Below are 15913 nucleotides of genomic sequence, written 5' to 3'. Positions count from 1 at the left end.
TATAAAGGAATGTAAACTCGCTGCTGGTTTCAAGACTGAAATGGCTAGAAAAGCCAAAAAGAGAAAGGCAGACCCGATATAAACTGAGTTTTAGACTACTCCCATTAATATGGTTAAACTTTAGACCAATACCATTAGAATGTTTCAACATTCCAAACCGCGTGAACAGAGAGAAAGCCATGTTATTCTGGGGCAGAGTGAAAATCCAGCTAAACTACCACACTTCACTCTCCCGAGAAGGCCAAGCACCGTTGTGCCATGCTTCAAGTTCCCAAGGGGGTATTCAGGGGATCCCTAAAAGCCTCTCCTATTTAGCAACAACACACGTACTTCCTTCAAATTCAACTGAAACAAAAACGGAGTCACTGGTATCCCTACTAAGAATGACTAAAACGTCCTAATCGAGACTAACAACAACAACAACAACAACAGAAGGAGAAAACTAGAGGAAAGGGGTTAATATAAACAAAAAAAAAGCAAGGAATATCCTTGGAAAACTTCACATCATTATCATTCCTGTTACTCCCCACCTCTCGCTGATTTGTCCCCTCCGGGGGAATGACTTCTTGGTACACTGCATAATTATATATATACAGTGTATATATATATATATATATATATATATATATATATATATATATATATATATATATATATATATATATATATATATATATATATATATATATATATATATAATATATATATATATATATATATATATATATATATATATATATATATATATATATATATATATATATATATATATATGTATATATATATATATTTATTTGTGTGTTTCGTTTATTCGTTTCTTTTGTTTCATATCTTTCCTTTAGGAGCTCTTGTTGATACTGGTTGGTTTTAGTTTCTTTTTAGTTTTACACGAATTTCTCCTGGTAACGATGACATTTTCATCCTTCTCAAGCCAAAATTCACTTCAATCAGACTATCTCATAAAAAAGAACACGTTGGTTTATAACTCTCTAGTGAATTTCTCTTGTCCACATTGGAGACGTCTTTCAGGAATAAGAAAAAAAATTAGTAAATAGAAATCTTTATTTGCTTAGGTTTTCCTGTTACACGAAAACACCATGAAAATTTGTTGATATTCGTACACATTTAAAATAAAAGCACAATGTTTAAGAGAAGTATAGGCCTACCGTATGTATGCATGAAAGTTTTTGGATATCGACATCATAAAAACATTTAGTCACACGGTACTGCAAAAGTTTTCTCTCTTCAAAAGCAACCACACAAGGACTAAAGAAGACGGTATTCTATGAACGGCAAGACCTCAGCGCAAACGTGTCAATCCAAAGTGACCTCGGACTACCAGTAAAAAGTCTAGCTACACTGTGGGTTAGAGTGGAAAAATAACGGAACAGGGCAATAGAGTTTCCTTTCTTCTGAAAGACGTAAAACTCCACGAATCTTTGTACTTCCTCTATTCACAACACAAGGCCTATGGACAAGGGTCTCATTTTACTATGAAAGAGGCTTTTTATACACACAATTCAAAAGCTCTAGAGGGGCGACAAGGGTAGCTGCTTCGTGATCACTTCAGAATGTGAGTTAAGGGTCACACACACACACTTAGAGTGTAACCATGAAATTGCTCTTAATTTTTCTGGTATACACTTCTTACCGGCTGAAGAGTCTATCAATACAACCATTATCAATACCGTTATTCCTTAAATAATAATTTTGTTGTGAAATGGTGGTCAGACAATTTAACGAACAATCGCATTCTGACTTCATGTCAAAGCTTTCCGCTAACGTTTACGTTAATGCTTCTTATCTCTAGTTCAGACGCTTTGATTCTCATTATCCTTCAATCTGACAGTTCAGAATTTTGTCTGAAACTTTCACATTTTCCTATAAAAAAATTTTCGCCTTAAATATGTCCACAAAGGGTGGGGTGTGGGGGGAGGGTTGTATCTCAAGAAATTCAATGGAGAAAAACAAATAAAAAAATGATCCGAAACCAACAATTTCCCATTGGGTAATGGAACCTTTACATCTAAGATATTTGAAATTGTGCGTTGCAACATGGCCACTGGCATTATTTTATCAACGAAATAGCACCTAGGAACTGACAAGTCTGTTGGTACGTATTCAGCTCTCTAACCTCACTGATATCCATAGCGATTCAAAAGTGAAATTAAATTCACTTTGTATGTTAAGGGAAAATGTGACGTAACTGACTGAGCACACGTAAAAAGGGGAACACATACGGGACACAAACATTTCGTATCTGGTCACACATTCATATCAAGAAGTAGAAAATGTCAAACCACATTCAGTTTCGTAGAAAACTAGAACAATTTTACGGCACAAATATCAGTCATTTGTTTTCAACAGATTTTAAAAATACACAAATAAATATTTACTTCTCACATTATTGAACAGCAAATGCCGACCAGAAATGGATAGGATAAATGCACCGAATGACAAAGGAGAAAAGTTGCTTAATATTACAACACTTCCACACAGCTAACATTCTGAGGAATACATTCAATGTGAGCAAAGACTGGGCACGTTTCAAGTGACACGCATCCAGCAAGACGAAGGAGAGCACAGCCTTTCACGGGAAACGTTCCTACGAGATACTCCTGAAGATGACAGACTGTCATTAAGGTGTATGTGTACTCAGGCCCGTTCCATAATACGACGGAGACGTCTTGGCAGTTAGTAAAGAGCTGGATGGGGAGGCCTCTGATGAGATGGGGGGAGGGGGTGGTGGTGGTTGAGGAGGCAACAGGCCGGCTAAGTAGGCGTGGTTAATAAATGAATGTCAAAGGGAGGAAATCCCAAGTGACACCTGCCTTCCCATTCCTCTTCCTCGTCCGTGTCAACCTGCTCCTAGCCATATACGACAGACTGCCCGAGGGAATCTGGGTGAGAAAATACTAAGACGCTTACTAAGAAATGGAAGAAAATGACAACAAAAAATGGAAATGGCTGCAAATCTATAAGAACATACACTAATCATTACACAAGCACATTCCTTTTCAATTTTTATGGCATTTCTTTCTTTCTTTTCTTAGAACGAAATACTTAATATTCATAAATGACTAAAATTCTATTTCATCACCCAAGCATATTCTTACACCTATGATATTATGCCCTATACACACTTGAAGTTGATATGGTTTTCCACTACTGTTATGTTCGTATCTTTTATGTTCGTATCTTCCTGTTACACAAGCGTCATTCCTTCTAAGAACACTGTAGATAAAATATGTTAAACTTCATAATGTAAAAACAGGAATCCTTAGACGGCTTTGAATTACTATTCAGTAAAAAGGTTCCTTCATTCAAGACCTCTTTGTAAAAATTAAGATATTATTTGTCCCAGTTACCGAAAGGCATCATGTAGGATAAGACCTCGGAATTGATTACAAGGGCCACTAGCGTTCTGACTTTGCCTAAACAGTTAAATATAGTCAAATGCTAATCTGAAGTCCTGAATCACATGACTTTAATAAAATCTAACTTGGCACTGGTTATCAAAAATTTTCAAAATCAGTCTTGGAACTACTTCAATCTCAGATAGCCTTGAAAAACAGGCCGTCATCAAGGTACACCTCGCAACCCAATGCTAGCGAATACACTGTGACACCCTTGCATATCGCAGAGCTGTTCATTTCACTAGCAATCCAGTGAGGAACCTGACAACATAGTATTAAACGGCAGACTTGCAACGGTGACGGCACTTTTCCCATGACACTTCAAATTAACTTTATATTTCATCTCCACGCCACATACAAGTACAAACTGCACGAATACAGTACAAGATACAATTCGATAGCAAAAAGAAAGACTGTAGGCTATAGCTATTCCCCGTGACATTGCTCACATTAATATTATATTATACTTTTTACTAGGCCTACTACTATTACTACTACAACAATTACGACGTATAATAATTCATGCGGTATATAAAATGGCAGGGATGGTTTAAGTTAAGAGTTACTAACAAGCATCCAGTGACGGACAGAATACAACCAACAACATTACATAATAACAATAACATTTACGTTGACAGTCATGAGAAAATCTAGGGGCACGATGAGAGAAAAATAATGTGAGAAACAAAATCAAGCAGTACAGAAATACACAATAGGAACGTCAGTAACGTCTTACCTTCGCCGACCTTCAATTGAGTTAAATAATAAAGCGAACATTACAGATATAATTAGAAATTATTAATAAATAAAAAAGATGACTAAAACAACGGTAGAAAAGGTATTGGAGAAACAACGACACAAAATAAACACCTGATATAATAAACTTGAAGTTTTTACAGAATTCTTCGGCAACCTGGATACTCCAAAGTTTTAAGTACTTTAGTACAAGCTCAATTTCTGTAACCTATCCCGAAAATGGATAACGTGATCTAAATTGAGAGGGGAGCTGCCGTTGATAATCCCTCACACTCTTTCCCGCAGAAATATACTCTTACACGTTGCTTCACCTACCATCTCAATCCCGCAATAACGCTGCATCATTACGCGGGTCATATTCGAGACTTCTTACGCGACTAAGGGTACTTCTTTGCCGCCCGAGAATATTATTTCGTCAAAAGCTGACCGTCTAGGACCAAGTAATTAGACTCTAAAATATACTGACAGTTAACATATAAATAGTAAAGATGTATGAGTAAACGTACAAAAATGTGTTGATTTCACCTCCGTTAGCTGTAATGTCTCAAAAAAGTTAAGTATGTCTTAGTTTAACAAGACCACTGAGTTGATTAACAGCTCTCCTAGGGCTGGCCCGAAGGATTAGATTTATTTTACGTGGCTAAGAACCAACTGGTTACCTAGCAACGGGACCTACAGCTTATTGTGGAATCCCAACCACATTATAGCGAGAAACGAATTTCTATCACCAGAAATAAATTCCTCTTATTCTTCATTGGCCGGTCGGAGATTCGAACTCGTGGTCAGCAGAGTGCTATAGCTGAGAACGGAAGCCACTCTCCCAACGGGGAACTGTCTCAAAGTCCAAATGGACACCAAGAAAATAAATCTTTTTTTAGAGGTTCCTGAAAATTTTTATAAGTGTCGACTTCTCAATGCGTATATGAAAGCATGCATAAACATTCTACAATGAAGACAAACACTTAACTAAAAACAATAAGTACAGTATTAGATGTTTCGGAAAGAAGCTTAAAAACTCTTTCGCCCATTATACGCACCTACTTAGAAGGGAAGGGGAAAAATCTTTCTTCCTACTAATGGCATCCCTAAATGTGTTCATCCTTCTTGTGGCTCCTTTCCCCTCAACCCCTCACCCAGATCAGGTCCAAATTGATGAGAGAGAGAGAGAGAGAGAGAGAGAGAGAGAGAGAGAGAGAGAGAGAGAGAGAGAGGTAAAAAACATGAGCAGGAGAAAATCTTCCAGCCACTGGGCCTAACACAAACGACTCCACTCAAAATCTTCTTTTAGTTGGGCTGTTTTGTTGAGAGCCCATTGGGGATGAGGATGAAATTGCCTATCCACGACGGGGCACCAAAAGTAGCAGGGAGAGGAAGAAAGACTTGCTCCTTCGGATGTTCCTGCAGTTGTTACTCCTCCTGACTACACCCGAATCTTATAGCCACATACATAAATCGAGGTAACTAACTCACAAGTCTGTAAAATCTTCCACGACGAGCTTACAATTCCCTCGCTCTTTTTCTCTGTCTCTACCCTTCCGATTCCTTCCCACGCACAAACGAGAAACAGTTCCATCATAAGGGGAACGGCCCAACGGCCTAGGCGCGCACCTTTAAACCCATGGTTAACATAATAAGTGAATCATATGCCTAGCAGTCAGCTGACTACTGTGATTCACTACTGGCTGGAGAGAGAGAGAGAGAGAGAGAGAGAGAGAGAGAGAGAGAGAGAGAGAGAGAGAGAGAGGTGAAATAAAAGATTTATATAAATTTATAATGGGGGGAGGGGGGATTTTACGAGGTAATATCTCTTCCAGCCAGGGAATGGAACCTTCAATCGATAATCTCATTGTCAAGACTGCATAAACGGTATAAATATTATAACTTGATAATATAATCATTTGTCAAAAATTTATTATGTAAAAGAAGAAACAATGAACACCCTTGATTTCCAAAATTCCCTTTCTTCACTGTAGCTATAACATCAAAAGCCTTTGCTTACAAGACGGCCGAAACAAATTGGTTTTCCCTACCGACAGAAGGCGTAAACAGATATTGGCAGTTAAAAAAAAATACGTTTATCTATACCTTAAATAAAAACTCTTGATTAATTATGCACAAAAGCTAAACGAGGCGCCACATTTCATTAAAGAATTTTTTCGATTATGAATCATTGAAAATATTCCCGTTTCTGTCACACAAACAGATACATGCGACTGAAGGTAACACGTATTTGTACGGCAATTTCATTAAGGAACAGGTGGTGAAACTATTCGACATAATCGATTTCGACATCTGGTATCCTCATCTTGAATAAAAAAAAAAAAAAAAAAAAAAAAAAAAAGGTTATGTGAAATGGTGGCAGTCATCATCTCAACCTTCAGGTGCTAAATTATTCAAGTAACTGCACACAAAAAATTACGGGTCCACCTGATTACATCTCCTAATAACATTTCGACAATTGCAAAAGATAAGATGGAGATCTCACTGAACGAAATCAACCAACCGGGTGCACCAATCAATGTCATTTCCTACGCTAATTACCTCCCGGCAATTACAGTACCTTCAAATCTCACCCCCGTGACTCCATAAACGTCATTAGAGAGAGAGAGAGAGAGAGAGAGAGAGAGAGAGAGAGAGAGAGAGAGAGAGAGAGAGAGAGAGAGAATTTCTTTATTAAGAGAGAGAAAGAGAAGGCTTATCAGGGTGTTTACTAATTTCTCTTATTAAAATCATTCAAAAGCAAAAAAACACGACTTCAAAGATAATCGAGCAGTGTTTGAGTTGTTGACACCTAAAACAATGTCGACGGTGAGCAGGTGTGTGAACAAACATCAGTAATCCATTATCCAATCTTATGATTGGCTTGCTAATTCTGTAGAGTGAGTCAAGATCTAATAAACTGAAGAAATTTCAAAAATTCCTGCCAAGTCTGTTAACGGTTCACGTATGGCAAGTTAATTATATGATCTCGCACCCGTTGTTTCAATATCCTCGTGGCCATTATCCTCTGCTTATGTTTTGTATTACGTTATTCCCGTGACAGACGTGTGTGTGTGTGTGTGTGTGTATATATATTATATGTATTGATGCGTTTCATAATATATAATAATAATAATAATAATAATAATAATATAAAATCATATATATATAATTTTTATATCAATAATAATAATAATAATATATAATAATAATCAAAAATAAACAAAGATTATTTGAAAAATAAAAACGGCATTTGATCCTCATCTGTGTTAACACTGATGATGATGGAACACCGTTCAGGTTTTCGAAAGTCTTTGTTTATTTTACATAGTATTATATTTACTATATAATTGTGGATTTTTATTAAACACATTGTTTTTCACGAAACTGTGAATTTCTCAGCAATAATAATAATAATAATAATAATAATAATAATAATAATAATAATAATAATGGATAAGTTCACTTTCTCCTCTTCATCGCCACCGGTATCCCTAAGTTAAGGGGTCGGTTTCCGTGATGCATCTTCTCCAACTATTCCATGCATCTAGTACGGTTTGATGCATCTTCTCCAACTATTCCATAACACATCTATAAAAACAAGGTTTAAAGATCTGGCTAATTGGGTTCCGTTCTCCTACTCTGCTAACCATCTGCCTTCAATTTGTCAAGAAATTCACAGCCATCGGTAGTGGGCCTGGCCTATGGACTGAAAAGTCTAATCAGCCCTAGGAGAGCTGTTAATCACTCCCAGTTAAAAAATACATTAACCTCGTATCACAACCAAAAAAAGCATCTGGCCGGGGGCAGATGCACTTAACTTTCATTTGGGTGTAAATTATTTCCTAAGGTATAGTAAATTCAAAGGAAGGAGTATTTGTGGCTTAATATTTGAGATATATATATATATATATATATATATATATATATATATATATATATATATATACAGTATATATATATATATATATGCATATATATCTCTATATATATATATATATATATATATATATATATATATGTGTGTATATATCACACACACACATATATATATATATATATGTGTGTGTGAATGTGAATTCATATATAATAATTCTGACATCACGCAAATATATTGTAAACGGCTGTACATAGATGTATATTTGCATGTGTAAAAAACCAACTTAACATAATTTTATAACTTGAATAGGTAACACAAGTTCATCTATTTACAGATGTTTTACAAGTGGATTTCATTTGCGCCATTACGGAACAGTATCTTTCCCCTATTCCTTTTATGTCTACGATCTAAAACCAGCCAAGCAATCAAGAAAATTAAGAGACTTCGTACCCCAAAAGGACATTCCACAATGGAGGGCTTATAAACCGATTTGATTCCCCTTCCACTCTTATTGAAAGAACAAAAATTTGCCACATCAATTCTATGATTTCAACAACCCCATCCAACAAGGGGTTCGTGCCGCTGAGGACGGAGAAAGGTAAACGAATGCCAAGCAATAAAAATGAAAACAACCAATCGTCCATCAAAGCCAAAAGCTCGCTATTTAATTCCCAAATTGAAACCTCGCGTAGACTGCCGCAACAAATATCGCTTCCGATTTTGAAAGGACGCACATCGTTGAACAGCCATCGAACAACATCAGAAAAGACATGAAGAGTGAAGTCTGTGCTTAGGCCGGGGAAGGCACATGACGAGCCTTCCCGAACGCATCGCGAACCCAACACTCGGCTTGTTTGGTTAGTTCATCATATTCACCTGGGAACCTTTCAAGTTAGCCACCCATTTCTTTTTTTCCTTCTGAATCATGTCTCCTTTTCCGACTCCGGTCTGTTTTCATCGAGTTCTATATAAGACTGCATGTAGTCTTTGTCTAGTTTTTCTCAACAGAGGACTGGCTAGATTAGGCTGGATTCATCTGTCACATCACATACTCAAAATATTAAATAAAAATACACAGGAAAAGAACCCTATCATCACTTTGTAGATAAATGAAATAAAAACTCGTCCTTCCATTGCTGTTTAGTAATGCTTAATGATCGTTCTAAATTGGTTTTCAAAACAAGATTACAGTATACAATATATGTAACGAGCAATAATCATAAGTGGAAAGTAACTCTTAATTCATTTCCATCACAACAAAATTCTCGCCTTTTTTTGCCGCAAATATGCACGTACATACATTAAAAGCAGCAGGTAAAAAAGTAAATAAATAATAATAAAAAATAGGTGGTTACGCGCGATGGGTCTGACGAAGAACACTGATCTGATTTAGTGAAGTGATAAATAAACCGGGGAGGAGGCGAGGACGCAGAAAAGCAGGAAAGGGAAAAACGGATACGGGACTCTCTCTCTCTCTCTCTCTCTCTCTCTCTCTCTCTCTCTCTCTCTCTCTCTCTCATCACAGGATACTCCTAAAATACTACGTGAAAGAACGTTATAAATAGTTCGATCCGCAGAGTCTTCTATCTCAACAAAAAACTCCAAAACACCAAGGTCCATTACAAACAAACGAAATGCGTACGACGTACACACCTCAGATGCTACACTGGAAAAAAAAGATATTTGCAACTAAAGAACAACTGCGTTTTTTCAAAGACTGAGATGAGGCACCCAAGAATGACTGAATAAATAATATATTTTTCATTAAGTTGTTTCCAATAACAAGAGAAGGGTCCAGAAAAACACACACACACACACAACGATCGCTGCCACATTCATACTTAAAGAATCACGGATGGACCCATGTGTTAGAAAGTCTCGCATCATTAGACACTTCATGCATTTACACAGAGGGCTCATCAGCAGCGTGTCAAACCCTTACACGCAATGTGCTGTTCATCTCTATCTTGAACGAATTCTCGCGCTTCCTGCATTTTAAGATTCTTCCTTAGTTACCGCTTACTATATCTTCCTCTTCTCTTCCCTCCTAACACTTGCGAATTATCCTCTCTTTACAAAGCCTGTCGTCCTCCATTCTTTCCACATGGCTTAACCATCTCAAAACAGACCGATCCATCTTCTCTTAACCAACGGTCACCTTTTTACTACTTCGTATCGCCACATTTCTCACCATTTCAGTTCTTCTTCAAGGCGTTACATAAACTATATAAACAGTTCATCTAAACATCCTACTTTTTCCTTTCATTCGCATTTGACATTCAAACTCCAACTCCATAAAGGAGAGTTTGCATTTATGTCTGGGATATGAAATGAACGAGAAGATTAAATGCATAAAATGTACCCCATACTTGAATAAGCCAAAAAATGATGAGGAACTAAAATATTCAGGTTACATTAAATGTCTATGCACAGGTACCACATGAATACAAATTCTGATTAACTATAAAGTCTTCCTCTAACTATTTTCAGAACTACACAATGAATAACATATGCCGATATTACAGAAATTAACTATAAAAAAAGGAAACACTCGTTACGTCTCAACGAGCTCGTCAAACAAAAATATGTCACAGCGAACAACGTAAACCCAACATCAGCGTACATAACTGATACTCATTAATTTGGTTAAATATTTCAGCCTGTTAACTTACAGGAACGGGATCTTCTGAGTTACGCTTGGTCGAATAAACAACAGCACAGTAATAAAACATGCAATTGCTACTTCAAAGATAAGCTGGGATTATAAACGAATTTTATTTTTTAATTCTTATAAGAAGCAGATCAAAAGCTCTTTAAAACGAACAAAAGTCAGCGAGAGTTTGAGTTTTAATCCAAATGCTTTTAAACCTTAACGTCGACCTTTTCCTTCCTTCTAGAAAGCAAATAGTTGTGACCACCATAAAGCATTTAACTTTCAAGCAGTGGTTTCGGACGACTTCTGATACCCGCATTTAACAACATTTGCATACTGCGAAGCCATTCTTGAATATTCGGAACCACTAAATATCTAACAACGAAAGATAAAAATATCAAATGGTTTATATACTTTTACTGGAAGAAGAAGCGAAGGGGAGACGAGGAAGAGAGCGTATAACCAAAAGATGACTCTACTTCCCCACCATTCTCATCCGGGGTTGTAAATCAACGGAGGCTGCCCCCCGTCAGCAACTTAGTCAGGACTTTGTCTACCTTCTACGGCACGCCAGAGACTCGTAAAATAGAGCGAATCATGACAGAACCGCTGGGATATAAGATAGGGGACGCAAGGTGCAAGATGCCAAGAAGAGGCACCAGTTGGAAACATAAAGAGGCGAGGAGCGAATAATAATTTTTTTTAGTTCCAGCTTTCCAAGTTTCCTCAATTAAAAAAATTACAGTCTGGGTAAGCTACACATCTAAAACACTAGAAGTAAATAGGTACACAAACAGTAGGTTATCAACTAGCAGATCAATATACTACAAAAATATATGAACACAGAGGATTCATTCACATCATCACTCACCTATGTTTCCACGAGGAGAACGCAGTCGAGGTGTTCGTTTCCATGACGGATAAGCAGGGACTGTAGGGTGGCGCTTTTGTGACTTTTTCCTTCGAATGCGACGGGGCTTAGTAGCTCCACTACTTCCACGACTGCTTACTAGAGACTCGACCAAGGATTCAGCGCTACCGTTCTTAGATTCCTGCTTATTTCTAATTGGAGACAAATCCTGAAGGAGGAGCTGTGTTATGATTCTTTCATCAACAGTATCTCCATGTTGTTGCTCTTTATCTTGAGACTTCCCAAGTTTGACCAAAATACCAAGAGCTTTCAACAAAACATCTGGATTTTTCTTGATTTTCGTACTTAAGCGGGCTGTACTTGGTTCTGACTTTGGTTTCTTGTAAGGTTTGACACTAAACTTGGCCCCACCTGGTTCACTGGCAGTATCTCTCACATTTTCATTAGTGCCAACTTCTTGGTCTTCTTCTTCTAACATAGATCGCACAAACTGAGCTGCTTTCTGACTTCGCCCATCCACCATATGGGACCCCACAGGCTGATTCAAGGGCATCAGTAAGTGAGCATGTGCTGTACGAATTTCAGGTACCTCAAAACGACGAAGCAAAGTTTGTGTAATTCTAACAGCAGCTGACCCTGATGAACGTCGTCGCTGAGGAGGGACAAACACCATAGAATTAAACTGTTGAGCTAATGACTGACTATTCAGAGTTCCTTGACAAGCTTCTGGAGTTAACGCCTGACCAACACGACCAGGAGCCCTCTCATCTAATTCATCACCTTCTACTCGCTGCTGACGTTGTAACTGCTGTGCTGCTTTTTTGGCACGACGGGCTTGTCTAGCTGACTTTCTAGCAGATGCAGCTCTAGCAAGCCAACTAGCTCTACCAACAAGAAGACCTGGCCCTCGCCGCTTTCTTCCACGGCTTGATGCTTCACTAGTGATGCTAGCAGGACTTATCAAGTCGGGTCTTGGAGGTGAAGAGGACATAGCCAAAGAAAGAGGGCGACCAGGGTGGACGGCGTGGCGAATTATGGACACAGGTGTCCTGGGGCGGTGAGTTAGGACGGGTGGAATGGATGGAACAGGGCGTTCTTGGGAATTAGGACGTGAAGATGTTCGATCAGAGGAAGGAAATCTCCCTGTGGCAACAGTTGAAGGCAAACCACTGATAAAACCAGTGCTACTTCCAAGTCGTCCAGGATAAAATTGGGAAGAATTAACAACACTTGCAGCCTCACCAAGGACCTGAAGCGCTTTAGGGGAGTGTGTCGTGGGAGGGGAAGACATTGGACGAGGCCTAAATATAGGAGAATGAATTCCTGTTGTAGTTACAGACCTATGTCTTTGTATTTGTGCAGGGGAGCCAGGTGCTGTGGCATTATGCATTATCTGACGAGGCAAAGTTCCAGGTTCTTGATAATAATGATTAGCAGCAGAGTCATTGGAATACTGCCTACTGAAGTGACCAACTTCATGAGAAGCCTGACGATTTATCATGCTTGAATCCTGAGAAGGCTGACGATTTATTAGTCCTGCATCATGTGATACCTGACGGCTATAAATACTGTACTCTCGAGAAGACTGGCGACTAATAGGACCAGAGTCAAGACTAACAGGACAATTCAATGTTCGAGAATCATGACTTAGATGATGGCCTACTGGACCAGCGTCATGTGACACCTGGCGACTTAGAGGACCTGATTCATGGGATATCTGCCGTGTTAGCAGCACAGACTCTTGGGAAATTTGGCGATTAAGTGGTCCAAAATCATGGGCCAATTGTCGAACCATGAGTGGAGGTTCATTTGTTAAATGTCTTGGTATAGCTGAAGGACTACCATAACCAGGAGGGAGGCCTATACTTTTAGAGCCACCATTACTTGTATCATTCCTCGGACGTGGACCTCCTTGTGCTCTAGCCACTCCATATCCTCCAAGGCTGACAGGTCCACTTGAATGACCATTATATCCAGTGGAATGCCGAATTAAAGATGGAGATTCACAAGAATGAACCGACCTTTGTCTAACAAGAGCCGGGGAACCACCACACACAGGCTGATTCTGATACATAAACTGTTGCTGCTGTTTTAACTGTTCCAACTGTTCTTGTTGACGTTGCTCTTCTTGTTGTTGTGCTTGAAGCTGTTGCTGATTCTTCCTGCTGGGTGATCTTGAGAAAAAACTACCAGAAAACATAGCTGACCATCTACTCTGAGGTTTAGGACTTCCCTGAGGTTTACTTTCAACTGTAATCTTTGGCGAAGATGGTGGTACATGGACAGCACAGCGACGGGCTTCCCTTTCATGCCATGACGCTCTAAGTTGGTGAGTTGGGGTCAAGGGTCCTGCTACGCGATGAACATGAGTTTTCCCCGGGGTTGGAGGAGCAGAAACTGGCTGACAAGCTCGGGTTCTACTAGGGGTGTTGTGCAGAGATCGCACTGGAGTAGTAGGAGGTTCCCTGTGTTTAGGAGCAACACGAGGAGAACTAAGAAGACTTTTGATACGTAAAGGAGGAATTGGAGATTCAGCTGAAGCACTGCGTCGAAAGTTAGAAACATCATGATCTCGCCTGAGATCTTGAACCTGAGGTGGGGAGCCATAGCCACTAAGCTGACGTCCTACATCAACGCCTAAGGTTTTACGACGGTCTAAGCTTAATCGCTTTGTTGATTCAATACTAAACTTCTTCTTGGAGTCAAGGGAATGTCTAACACCAGAGTCTAAAGATGAAAGTTTATTTGTGGATAATGTGGACGGTAGCGATTCATCAGCATGTTTCAGAGAATCTTCATCACTGACAGCTACCCTCCACTCATCATAAGTAATGACTCGACGTGGCAGACCAGTTGAAGATGTGCTATAACCACCTGCTTCTCCACCATCAGTAGAATAGCCATCATCTTTTCTCTCATCGCTAGATACTGAAGCCTTACGCTGAAGGGCAGAAGTTTTCACGACTAACCCATTAGGAAGAGTGATTTTCTCATGACGACGAGTTGAACGCCTGAGGGATGCTTTCTTGAAAGAATTAGAACGGCGAAAGTGGTGAGTATCTGTCTGTTGTTGCTGTTGTTTGTCCCGGCCACCCCGAACCAAACGCCGGAGACCTTCCAGACTCAGTGGCTTCATGGCCGCCCAGATCCGCCCACGCAGACTACAACTACTTCTCTTGTTACTATGGCTACTACACCATTACAAATTGCCGGTATTCCTTTCTCAAAATTATATATATTAGACGTAGCATACTTAATTACCATTCATCATGCTTTGCGAACACTTGAAACATCTTAAATCCATCTTCAATACTGTTTATGAGCATTCAGTCTTTCATTCATTTTATAAAAAAATTGAAGCTAATTAATCCACCAAGAATTTAGAGCACACATTGGAACATATGTTCGAAATTTCACTTTATCAAATTTATTGTAATAAATTCTGATTTTATTTCTAATTCTTCCAATTAGAAGATTTACCTCAAGAACATTTGAACTACCGGCATATGGGACCAAACTCACTCAACTGATTCTCATTTTTTCATTTAAAGCAATTTGGCCGAATTCTGCCAAACATGCAATTTTCTTATCTTGCTCCAAAGCTGCAATGTGACACACTATAAGGAACGAGACATGACTGGGTCAGATACAAACGAAGAAGTTCTAATGACATGCTGCTTGACTAATAGTGTACTAAACTAACAGCTACTTCCAGAGGCCGCCTCCAAATAAGCGCCACACTTGGCCCCACTGGCACTTAATGTACTAACTACTTAAATCCACATGTGGGTGCTTTTCCACGCAAAACACAATCTAACAGATTCTTTTCCACTCATTTCTTCGACGGACGTAACCCAGTCTGAGGTAAAGGCAACACAACTGAGGTGATGTGGAGAAATATTATAAGAAAAGCGAAGTGCACATCGGATACAGCAGGAGAGCTCAAAGCTCTCGCCTGCCTCCTACCACTGTCCACACCACACTGACGGTCTAGTTACTTTGCTCTTTCTCTCTCTCTCTCGCTCGCTCGCTCTCTCAGTCGCTTTGGCTCAGTCAGGGGCCCTTCTACCCACTAGCTCTTCATTTTGCATCTCTCTCTCTCTCTCAGCAGCAAAAAAAAAAAAAACTTCCTTTCCAGAAGAACAGTAGAATTCCAATTTCAACAAGGTAAATAACAATTCGAATTCAGCATTTAAACAAAGTTCATCAGGAAGAACGGAACAGTAAGAGCAAAATATAAATTTAATTATCCTGACAAGTAAAATCTCGCTCTCCCTCACAAAAATATCACTTCAGTATTCAAGGATCTTACAATAAATGTCCGTAATGTAAAACTATCACAATCGAAACCTAGACAT

At 38.9% G+C, this 15913-nt stretch overlaps 1 protein-coding gene across 1 annotated transcript; it reads right to left on the bottom strand.

The window, feature by feature from the left end:
• Positions 1-1980: 1980 nt before the first annotated feature.
• LOC136833772 (uncharacterized) lies at positions 1981-15557 on the bottom strand. Its single transcript, XM_067096023.1, has 2 exons — positions 11556-15557; positions 1981-2900 (listed from the first exon to the last, which is right to left on the bottom strand). Exons 1-2 carry the CDS (start codon positions 14689-14691, stop codon positions 2869-2871), a joined length of 3168 nt encoding a protein of 1055 aa, XP_066952124.1. The 5' UTR covers positions 14692-15557; the 3' UTR covers positions 1981-2868.
• Between the last annotated feature and the right edge of the window lie 356 nt (positions 15558-15913).

The sequence above is a fragment of the Macrobrachium rosenbergii genome, chromosome 52 (genome assembly GCF_040412425.1).
Source record: "Macrobrachium rosenbergii isolate ZJJX-2024 chromosome 52, ASM4041242v1, whole genome shotgun sequence".
Taxonomy (NCBI): domain Eukaryota; kingdom Metazoa; phylum Arthropoda; class Malacostraca; order Decapoda; family Palaemonidae; genus Macrobrachium; species Macrobrachium rosenbergii.
The sequence above is the reverse complement of the archived record's forward strand: the minus strand, read 5'-3'. Positions and strand labels throughout refer to the sequence as shown.

Coding starts and splice junctions, on each gene's coding strand:
- LOC136833772 (XM_067096023.1), bottom strand. CDS start 14,691: ATGAAGCCACTGAGTCTGGAAGGTCTCCGGCGTTTGGTTCGGGGTGGC. Junction 2,901..11,555: donor TTCTCCTCGTGGAAACATAG/GTGAGTGATGAT, acceptor TTTCTCACCCAG/ATTCCCTCGGGCAGTCTGTC.